The 12,175-nt window shown below is 46.0% G+C and overlaps 1 protein-coding gene across 1 annotated transcript; it reads left to right on the forward strand.

Moving 5' to 3' along the window:
- Positions 1 to 8,469: 8,469 nt before the first annotated feature.
- LOC135524835 (putative claudin-24) lies at positions 8,470 to 10,669 on the forward strand. Its single transcript, XM_064952696.1, has one exon. It carries the CDS (start codon positions 8,760 to 8,762, stop codon positions 9,498 to 9,500), a length of 741 nt encoding a protein of 246 aa, XP_064808768.1. The 5' UTR covers positions 8,470 to 8,759; the 3' UTR covers positions 9,501 to 10,669.
- The last annotated feature ends 1,506 nt before the right edge of the window (positions 10,670 to 12,175 follow it).

Genomic DNA, 12,175 nt, shown 5'->3' on the forward strand with positions numbered 1-12,175 from the left:
TTGCTCGCTTTGAGGACAATACAGTGCCACTGACATGGTCCGCTACCAAAACCTGTGGGCTCTCCTTCACCGCAGCCAACGTGAGTAAAACATTTAATCATGTTAACCCTCGCAAGGCTGCCGTCCCAGACTGCATCCCTAGCTGAGTCCTCAGAGCATGCACAGACCAGCTGGCTGGTGTGTTTACGGACATATTCAATCAATCCCTATCCCAGTCTGCTGTTCCCTCATGCTTCAAGAGGGCTACCATTGTTCCTGTTCCCAAGAAAGCTAAGGTCACTGAGCTAAATGACTTTCACCCCGTAGAATTCACTTCGTCATCATGAAGTGCTTTGAGAGACTAGTCAAGGATGATAACACCTCCACCCTACCTGACACCCTAGACCCACTCCAATTTACTTACAGCAAACAATGCGATCCACAAACAACGCGATCGCAATCACACTGCACACTGCCCTAACCCATCTGAACAAGAGGAATACCTATGTAAGAATGCTGTTCATCGATTACAGCTCAGTATTTAACACCATAGTACCCTCCAAACCCCGCCCTGTGCAACTGGGTCCCTGGACTTTCTGACGAGCCGCCCCCAGGTGGTGAGGGTAGGAAACAATATCTCCACCCTGCTGATCCTCAACGCTGGGGCCCCACAAGGGTGTGTTCTCAGCTATCTCCTGCACTCCTTGTTCACCCATGACTGCGTGGCCATGCACGCTGCCAACTCAATCATCAAGTTTGCAGACGACACTACAGTGGTAGGCTTGATTACCAACAATGACAAGACGGCCTGAAGGGAGGAGGTGAGGGCCCTCAGAGTGTGGTGTCAGGAAAATAACCTCACACTCAACGTAACGAGATGATCATGGACTTCAGGAAACATTAGAGGGAGTACCCCCCTATCCACATCGATGGGACAGTAGTGGAGCAGGTGGAAAGTTTTAAGTTCCTTGGCATACGCAACAGCGCCTTTTTTTTTTTTACTAGGCAAGTCAGTTAAGAACAAATTCTTATTTTCAATGACGGCCTAGGAACAGTGGGTTAACTGCCTGTTCAGGGGCAGAACAACAGATTTTTGTACCTTGTCAGCTCGGGGATTTGAACTTGCAACCTTTTGGTTACTTGTCCAATGCTCTAACCACTAGGCTACACTGCCGCCCCAACCTCAGGAGGCTGAAGAAAGTTGGCTTGTCACCAAAAACACTCACTTTTACAGATGCACAATTGAGAGCATCCTGTCGGACTGTATGGCAAGGCTCTCCAGAGTGTAGTGAGGTCTGCACAACGCATCACCGGTGCAAACTACCTGCCCTCCAGGACACTTACACCATCCGATGTCACAGGAAGGCCAAAAATATCATCAAGGACAACAACCACCTGAGCCACTGCCTGTTCACCCCGCTATCATCCATAAGGCGAGGTCAGTACAGTTGCATCAAAGCTGAGACCAAGCGACTGAAAAATAGCTTCTAATCTCAAGGCCATCAGACTGTTAAACAGCCATCACTAACATTGAGTGCCTGCTGCCAACATACTGACTCAAATCTCTAGCCACTTTAATAATTTAAAATTTGATGTAATAAATGTATCACTAGCCACTTTAAACAATGCCACTATATAATGTTTACATACCCTATATTACTCATCTCATACGTAAATAATGTACTCTATACCATCTACTGCATCTTGCCTTGCCTATGCCTCACGGTCATCGTTCATCCATATATCATCCATATTCATTCCTTTACACTTGTGTGTATAAGATCGTTGTTGTGAAATTGTTAGATTACTTGTTGGATATTACTGCACGGTCGGAACTAGAAGCACAAGCATTTCACTACACTCGCATTAACATCTGCAAACCATGTGTATGTGACCAATAACATCTACTAACCATGTGTATGTGACCAATAACATTTGATTTCATTTGATCTATGCACGCAACCACTCACTTACACTACTGATTACTGACTACACACACCATTGTTAATTGTATTTAGGTTACTTCAGTTAATAAATATATTTGTGTTATTCCTTATCTCCACATTTTTGTTATGGACTTCCAGACGGTTCGTGAGAAGTGGGAGCTCATCCGGGATCTGAAAGGTATGATTCTCGCTTTGTGGTGCGAGTCATCCGGAATCATAAGATTGGTTCTTAGACATTTATGTAATAGTATTTTGTTGCATTATGATGGGTTAATGCTTACTGGACTGCGCTTTGGTTGGTATTTACGGCACATTCTTAAACGTGTTTGATATAGTGCCTTAGATACGTATCAGTGACTGGTTGTCCGGTGACGTCATTAAACAAGTGTGTTGCCTGGTAGAGTATGATAGTGGGCCTAATAGTTTTATTGGGCTTACTAGTATCTGTATTGTGTTCGGGAGAAAACGTGGAGTTAATGTTTGAGAAACAGGCAAAGCATCAATACAGGACTAAGATCGAATCATACTACACCGGCTCCGACGCTCGTCGGATGTGGCAGGGCTTGCAATCCATTACAGACTACAAAGGGAAGCACAGCTGAGAGCTGCCCAGTGACACGAGCCTACCAGACGTGCTAAATCATTTATATGCTCGCTTAGAGGCAAGTAACACTGAAACATGCATGAGAGCACCAACTGTTCCGGATGACTGTGCGATCACGCTCTCCGCAGCTGATGTGAGTAAGACCACCATAGTCCCTGTGCCCAAGAACACTAAGGTAACCTGCCTAAATGACTACCGACCGGTAGCACTCACGTCTGTAGCCATGAAATGCTTTGAAAGGCTGGTCATGGCTTACATCAACACCATCATTCCAGAAACCCTAGACCCACTCCAATTTGCATACCGCACCAACAGATCCACAGATGATGCAGTCTATATTGCACCCCACACTGCCCTTTCCCACCTGGACAAAAGGAACACCTATGTGAGAATGCTATTCGTTGACTACAGCTCAAGGTTCAACACCGTAGTGCCCTCAAACCTCATCACTAAGCTAAGGACCCTGGGACTAAACAGCTCCCTCTGCAACTGGATCCTAGACTTCTTGACCGGCCGCCCCCAAGTAGTGAGGGTAGGTAACAACATATCTGCCACATTGATCATTCTGACCCTCTGATGAAGAAGAGAAGAGGTTCCACACAGAGGGATACTGTAGGCGACTCTGAAAAGATTGGCTGGACCTCTTTGAAGTCAAAATTTCAATAACCTAAGTAGAAGTGAAAGTAACCCAGTAAAATACTGCTTGAGTAAAAGTCTAAAAATATTAGTTTTTAAATATACTAAAGTATCAAAAGTAAATGTAATTGCTAAAATATACTAAAAAGTAAAAGTATAAATATTCCTTTATATTAAGCAAAGTGAATGGCACAAATTTTTTTAAATGTTTTATCTGCACACACAACACAGTCATTTACAACAAAAATAATTTGTGAGCCAGATCAGAAGCAGTAGGGATGTTCTCACAAGTAGGTGAATTTGGACCATTTTCCTGTCCTGCTAAGAATTCAAAATGTAACGAGTACTTTTGGGTGTAAGGGAGTAAATTATTTTGGAATGTAGTGAAGTAAAGCTGTCAAAAATATAAATAGTAAAGTCAAGTACAGATACGACTGCAGTAGTACTGTAAAGTATTTTACTTTACACTACTGTTCCCTATGGGCCCGATTCCGACCCGAGTTAAGCTCGCATAAATGAACGTAATTCCCTTTTTATGCACTTTTTTCTCAATGCTTATTCTGACCATGGACCTAAGCACAGTGTGCCATTCACCCGCTGTTTGTTTTGGGTGGAGATCAAATAAATGTCTGATGCAGGTGTGTCAACAGATACACCGTATTCTGACTTGACTTAATTACTCCACCTTTAAAATGTGACTTTCGTTCACAACTTGTGGACTTGTTTACGTGCTGCTGTGCGCTGTGTTTCAGAGGCCGAGCCTTCTCTGGTTTACCAGGGGGCAGGGCTACCGACGCAAAGGCAAATCTGAAGATAGTGCTGGCTAAAGCTAAAACTTGCGAGTGTAGAGAGTATAGGGATATTGTTATCCTCATCGGCACCAACAATGTTAGGATGAAACAGTCAGAGGTCACCAAGCGCAACATAGCTTCAACTTATAAATCAGCTATTAAGATGTTGGCATTGAGTAATTGTCTCTGGCCCCCTCCCAGTTAGGGGGAGTGAGGAGATCTACAGCAGAGTCTTACAGCAGAGTCTTACAGCCAGCAGCATACCACCCTGCATCCCACTGCTGGCTTGCTTCTGAAGCTAAGCGCGGTTGGTCCTGGTCAGTCCCTGGATGGGAGACCAGATGGTGCTGGAAGTGGTGTTGGAGGGCCAGTAGGAGGCACTCTTTCCTCAGGAATATAAAAATATATATAAATATATAGTAATATATATATATATATACATCCCCAATACCCCAGTACTGTGATTGGGGATGCTGCCCTGTGTATGATGCTGTCTTTTGGATGGGACGCTAAACGCACGTCCGGACTCTCTGTGGTCACTCAACATCCCATGGCACTTATCGTAAGAGTAGTGGTGTTAACCCCATTGTCCTGGCTAAATTCCCAAGCTGTCTCTCATACCACCATGGTCACCTAATCGTCCCCAGCTTACAATTGGCTCATTCATCCCTTTCCTCTCCCCTGTAACTTTTCCCCAGGTCGTTGCTCTAAGTGAGAATGTGTTGTCAGTCAACTTACCTGGTAAAATGAAATAATAAATAAACTCAATCGCTGTTTAAAAAATGTTTTCTGCCCCTCCCAAAATATATAATTTGTAGATAATTGGCCCTGTTTCTGGGACTCACCCACAAACAGGACCAAGCCTGGGCTGCTGAGGAGTGACAGACTCTATCCTAGCTGGAGGGGTGCTCTCATCTTATCTATGAACATAGACAGGGCTCTAACTCCTCTAGCTCCACAATGAGATAGGGTGCAGGCCAGGCAGCAGGCTATTAGCCAGCTTGCAAGCTTAGTGGAGTCTGCCACTAGCACAGTCAGTGTAGTCAGCTCAGCAATCCCCATTGAGACTGTGTCTGTGCCTCGATCTAGGTTGGGCATATGGAAAAAAGCTGTCCTTCAAATAGTCTTTATATATTCGTCAAAAGAGAGATCAGGGAACTCAGTGAGGAACACTGTATACGGCCCAGGAGGCCTGTTAGCAGTAGCTATAAAAAGTGACTGAGTAGGCTGCATAGATTTTAGGCATAGACCTTGCTTCAGGACTACCTGGTCTGATGACTCCTTGTTGTCCCCAGTTCACCTGGTCGTGCTGCTGCTCCAGTTTTAACTGTTCTGCCTGCGGCTGTGGAACACTGACCTGTTCACTGGACGTGCTACCTGTCCCAGACCTGCTGTTTTTCTACTCTCTCTCTCTCCCGCACCTGCTGTCTCTAACACTGAATGCTCGGCTATGAAAAGCCAACTAACATTTACTCCTGAGGTGCTGACCTGTTGCACCCTCTCCAATCACTGTGATTATTATTATTATTTGACACTGCTGGTCATCCATGAACGTTTGAACATCTTGGCCAATCGGAGGGCATGTTGTCCGGTCCTCTGGCAGTCTCTATGGGGGTGCCACAGGGTTCATATATATCAATGATGTTACTCTTGCTGTGGGCGATTCCCTGATCCACCTCTACACAGACGACACCATTCTGTATACTTCCGGCCCTTCCTTGGACACTGTGCTATCTAACCTCCAAACGAGCTTCAACGCCATACAACACTCCTTCCGTGGCCTCCAACTGCTCTTAAACACTAGTAAAACCAAATGCATGCTTTTCAATCGTTTGCTGCCTGCACCCCCACACCCGACTAGCATCACCACCCTGGATGGTTCCGACCTAGAATATGTGGACATCTATAAGTACCTAGGTGTCTGGCTCGACTGTAAACTCTCCTTCCAGACTAATTTCAAACATCTCCAATCTAAAATCAAATCTAGAGTCGGCGCTCTATTCCGCAACAAAGCCTCCTTCACTCACGCCGCCAAACTTACCCTAGTAAAACTGACTATCCTACCTATCCTCGACTTCGGCGATGTCATCTACAAAATTGCTTCCAACACTCTACTCAGCAAACTGGATGCAGTTTGATCACAGATCACAGTGCCATCCGTTTTGTTACTAAAGCACCTTACACCACCCACCACTGCGACCTGTATGCTCTAGTCGGCTGGCTCTCGCTACATATTCGTCGCCAGACCCACTGGCTCCAGGTCATCTAAGAGTCCATGCTAGGTAAAGCTCCTCCTTATCTCAGTTCACTGGTCACGATGGCAACACCCACCGGTAGCACGCGCTCCAGCAGGTGTATCTCACTGATCATCCCTAAAGCCAACACCTCATTTGGCCGCCTTTCGTTCCAGTACTCTGCTGCCTTTGACTGGAACGAATTGCAAAAATCGCTGAAGTTGGAGACTTTTATCTCCCTCACCAACTTCAAACATCTGCTATCTGAGCAGCTAACCGATCGCTGCAGCTGTACATAGTCTATCGGTAAATAGCCCACCCAATTTACCTTCCTCATCCCCATACTGTTTATATTTATTTACTTTTCTGCTCTTTTGCACACCAGTATCTCTACCTGTACATGACCATCTGATAATTTATCACTCCAGTGTTAATCTGAAAAATTGTAATTATTCGCCTACCTCCTCATGCGTTTTGCACACAATGTATATAGACTCTTTTTTTCTTTTTTTCTACTGTGTTATTGACTTGTTAATTGTTTACTCCATGTGTAACTCTGTGTTGTCTGTTCACACTGCTAAGCTTTATCTTGGCCAGGTCGCAGTTGTAAATGATAACTTGTTCTCAACTAGCCTACCTGGTTAAATAAAGTTGAAATAAAAAAATAAAAAAATAAAAACTGCTATAATCTCCACCCGGCACAGCCAGAAGAGGACTGACCACCCGTCAGAGCCTGGTTCCTCTCTCGGTTTCTTCCTAGGTTCCTGCCTTTCTAGGGAGTTTTTCCTAGCCACTGTGCTTCTGCACCTGCATTGCTTGCTGTTTGGGGTTTTAGGCGGAGTTTCAGTACAGCACTTTGATCGGCTGATGTAAAAAGGGCTTTATAAATACATTTGATTGAAATTTTATTGAATAAGGTCTCGTGAACCTGCCGGTTCGAAGTCGAAAAATAATCTACTTATTTTGTTTATATAAATAACACCATTCTCCATGCACTGTAATTTACAACTTGATAAGAACTATTGATAGGAGCTAAGTAAATGAATAATCCATTTGGATGATGTAACGGTTTTCTTCCTGGGAAGGAGAGGAGGACCAAAATGCAGCGTGGTTATTTATAAACTTCTTTAATGAAAGATGAAAACATGAACACTATACAAAATAAGAAAACTTGGAAAAACCGTAACAGTCCTAACTGGTGCAAAACACAGAGACAGGAACAACCACCCACCCTATGGCTGCCTAAATATGGTTCCCAATCAGAGACGGCAGGGTAGCCTAGTGGTTAGAGCGTTGGACTAGTCACTGAAAGGTTGCAAGTTTGAATCCCTGACCTGACAAGGTACAAATCTGTCGTTCTGCCCTGAACAGGCAGTTAACCCACTGTTCCTAGGCTGTCATTGAAAATAAGAATTTGTTCTGACTTGCCTAGTAAAATAAAGAAAAAATAAAATACAAATAAACACCTGCCTCTGATTGAGAACCACTCCAGGCAACTGAACACAACCCCATTAAACTGAACACAACCCCATTAATCTACAAACACCCCTAGATAAGACAAAACACATAAATCACCCATGTCACACCCTGGCCTAACCAAAATAATAAAGAAAGAACAGAATACTAAGGCCAGGGTGTGACAAATGAGGGAATTGTAAATATAAATTACATTTGTTTAAGATCTATATGACCTTATAATCGCTGGAGACGAATGTGAAACCAGTTATATGGCAGCAAACTGAAGCATATCAACATCAACTTTCTCACAGTAAAGTTGATGCATAATGGAAATTGTATGGCCTTTTAACTTACAGGAATGTGCACTCTCGAATATCTTAATTAGCATTTTCATTCCATGCCATAACAGTTTGAACCCGACCCATGTTGCAATACTTGGCTGTGTCATCACACAGTTCCATGGTTAGTGCAGAATATAGACAAGGCTATAGCCTACTATTGTACACTATTCTCCCTGTTACTTTCACGGGGGAAGTCTGAATACCAACTACTGAGAAGTGCTTAAGAAAGGCATAATTTCCTAAAGTACTGCAATAAATAGGGGATAGGGTGCCATTTGGGATAGGTGCACAATAACCAGGAGGGCTGAGCCCAGACTTGGCTCTCTGTCGTGAATTGTCAATAATCTGCATTTTAATAACTTCCTGTCTCCCTTTAATACCATCCCATGGGGCTGGGAGGGCTAGGAGACAGGCGGGGCAGGATTCTCAGGGAGGCCGGCCATGTACCCTCCCTCCCCTGGTCCATTGGCAGACCAGCAGCCTCAGCAGGAGGTAGGGGAGGGAAGAGGAGGGCCATGTGCCAGAGAGCCCCTTTCCTCCCAGCCTCCAGCCAGATGATGTGTGTTTCTGTGGAGTGGGACTGTTAGTGAAGGAGCTCTCCGCCTGCCTGTGAACAGAACAGTAGTCAGCAGTAATTAGCAGGTGCTGTGAGAAGCCTCTCTGTTCCTACTGGACATCAGGAGCTGCCAGACCTCTCCAGAACCTCTCCAGCAGCCAGAGAAGAGCTCTTGAGGGTCAACGGAGCGAGGCCAGAGAGGGGCGGGTAAACCATGGACCTGTGTGCCTCCACTCTCGAGCTGCTGGGGATGGTAGTGTACATGGCAGCCTGGCTGTGTGCTCTGGCCACCACCCTGATGCCACAGTGGCTGACCCTGTCCACAGACCTCTTGCTCACAGAGAGCTATGAGCTGGGTCTCTGGGAGACCTGCGTGGTCCAGGACATGGGGGGGATGGAGTGTCGACCCTACGACAGCCTGCTGGGCCTTCCTCAGGACATCAAGGTGGCCCGTGTCTTCATGTGTATCTCCCTGGCTGTGGGCCTGCTGGGCCTGCTGCTGGCTATCCCTGGTCTTCACCTGATCAACAGCTTCAGCCAGGGGCTGGAGGGCTGCAGGGCCAAGAGGATTATGAAGGTGGCAGGAGGGGTGCTGGGGATGGTAGCTGGGGTGCTTTCTCTGGTCCCTGTTTCCTACGTCGCCCACTTGACGGTAATGCGTTATTTTGATGAGTCGGTGCCGGAGGTGGTGCCGCGCTGGGAGTTTGGTGATGCCCTGTTCTGCGGCTGGGTGGGGGGATTCCTCCTGCTGGTGGCTGGATTACTCCTGTTTGCATCCTGTCTGGGGCCTCTGGCAGACCATTCCAGGGGACCCCAGGCAGACTATTACGGAGCACCCCAGGCTGACCATTCCAGGGGACCACAGGCAGACAGAGCACCCCAGGCACAATCGCCGAAGAGATACGAGGTCCGGAGTACAGATCATTCCTCCAGGAAACCTCCAGAGTATGTCTGAGGCGAGGGGAGGGGAGAAGAGAGGAGAGGCGATACGAGGTCCAGAGTATGGATCATTCCTCCAGGAAACCTTGAGAGTATGTCTGAGGGGAGGGGATGGGAGGTTTACTGGAGGAATGATCCGTACTCCGAACCTCGTATCTCTTCTCCTCTCTCTGAGGTGGGGGGAGGTGGAAGGAAGGAGAGGGGAGGGGAGGGGAGAGTTATTCTATTCTGGAAGGTTTATGGATGGTTCTGCCTCTCTTGAAAATAGTTAAACATCCTAAGAACCAGTCCTGGCACTCTGGCTGACTGCTTTTTGACAGGCTGTTTGTAAAGCAACTACATGCTCCTATGTCAAACCCATAGGGAATACCTGGAGCAACTTTCACAATACATTTTTTTCATGTCAGATTCAGAGGAAATTGTTTGGATGTAAACCTGCTACATCCTCAACCCATCCTCCCCGACTCTATAAAACCTGCTCCAGCCTCACCCCATCCTCCCTGACATTATAAAACCTGCTCCAGCCTCACCCCATCCTCCCTGACTCTATAAAACCTGCTCTAGCCTTACCCCATCCTCCCCGATGCTATAAAACCTACTACAGCCTCACTCCATCCTCCCTGACTCTTTAAAACCTGCTCCAGCCTCACCCCATCCTCCCTGACTCTTTAAAACCTGCTCCAGCCTCACTCCATCCTCCCTGACTCTTTAAAACCTGCTCCAGCCTCACCCCATCCTTGCTGACTCTATAAAACCTGCTCCAGCCTCACTCCATCCTCCCTGACTCTTTAAAACCTGCTCCAGCCTCACTCCATCCTCCCTGACTCTTTAAAACCTGCTCCAGCCTCACTCCATCCTCGCTGACTCTATAAAACCTGCTCCAGTCTCACCCCATCCTCCCAGACTCTTTAAAACCTGCTCCAGCCTCACCTCATCCTCCTTGACGCTATAAAGCCTGTATGCAACTCTTTTTGACAATTTTTTAATTTGTCAATGTCAATTTAATGTAGAAATTAAACACTTGATATACAGTAATTGCTAGAACAAATAGTTTATTGTTATATATATAAGTATATGTTCACTGAATTTAAGATGTTTTTGTAAATAATAGTTGACAATTATATCAATCATAAATCAATAATCTACTGTAATGAATTGATCTGAATAAAATTGGTTTCCATCGAACATGCTGAGGTTGACATCCAGACTACAATGTAACTGTTTTCTTCATCTTCTCTCGATGAGTTACAACTAGCCATGTAGATGGGTTGGGGTTAGTACCAAACAGCCATGTAGATGGGTTAGGGTTAGTACCAAACAGCCATGTAGATGGGTTAGGGTTAGTACCAACCAGCCATGTAGATGGGTTAGGGTTAGTACCAAACAGCCATGTAGATGGGTTAGGGTTAGTACCAACCAGCCATGTAGATGGGTTAGGGTTAGTACCAAACAGCCATGTAGATGGGTTAGGGTTAGTATCAACCAGCCATGTAGATGGGTTAGGGTTAGTACCAACCAGCCATGTAGATGGGTTAGGGTTAGTACCAACATGCTATGTAGATGGGTTAGGGTTAGTACCAACCTGCCATGTAGATGGGTTTGGGTTAGTACCAACCAGCCATGTAGATGGGTTAGGGTTAGTACCAACCTGCCATGGAGATGGGTTACGGTTAGTACCAACCAGTCATGTGGATGGGTTAGGGTTAGTACCAACCAGCCATGTAGATGGGTTAGTACCAACCTGCCATGTAGATGGGTTAGGGTTAGGGTTAGTACCAACCTGCCATGTAGATGGATTAGGTTTAGAGGGTTTAGTACCAACATGTCGATGGGTTAGAGTTAGTACCAACAGCCATGTAGATGGGTTAGGTTAGGGTTGGTTCGAACCAACCAGCCATGTAGATGGGTTAGGGTTAGTACCAACCTGCCATGTCGATGGGTTAGAGAGTTAGTACCAACCAGCCATTTAGATGGGTTAGTGTTAGTACCAACCAGCCATGTAGATGGGTTAGGGTTAGTACCAACCAGCCATGTAGATGGGTTGGGCCATTAGATGGGTTAGGGTTAGTACCAACCAGCCATGTAGATGGGTTAGGGTTAGTACCAACCAGCCATTAGATGGGTTGTGATGTTAGGCCATTAGATGGGTTAGGGTACCAACCTGCCAGGTAGATGGGAGGTTGTACCAACCAGCCATGTAGATGGGTTAGGGTTAGTACCAACCAGCCATGTAGATGGGTTAGGGTTAGATGTAGATGGGTTAGGGTTAGTACCAACCTGCCATGTAGATGGGTTAGGGTTAGTACCAACCTGCCATTTAGATGGGTTTGGGTTAGTACCAACCAGCCATGTAGCTGCGTTTGGGTTAGTACCAACCAGCCATGTAGATGGGTTAGGGTTAGTACCAACCAGCCATGTAGATGGGTTAGGGTTAGTACCAACCAGCCATGTAGATGGGTTAGGTTAGTACCAACCAGCCATGTAGATGGGTTAGGTTAGTACCAACCAGCCATGTAGATGGGTTAGGTTAGTACCAACCAGCCATGTAGATGGGTTAGGGTTAGTACCAACCAGCCATGTAGATGTGTTGTAGATGGGTTAGGGTTAGTACCAACCAGCCATGTAGATGGGTTAGGGTTAGTACCAACCAGCCATGTAGATGGGTTAGGGTTAGTACCAACCAGCCATGTA

Source organism: Oncorhynchus masou, chromosome 31 (assembly GCF_036934945.1).
Source record: "Oncorhynchus masou masou isolate Uvic2021 chromosome 31, UVic_Omas_1.1, whole genome shotgun sequence".
Lineage (NCBI taxonomy): Eukaryota > Metazoa > Chordata > Actinopteri > Salmoniformes > Salmonidae > Oncorhynchus > Oncorhynchus masou.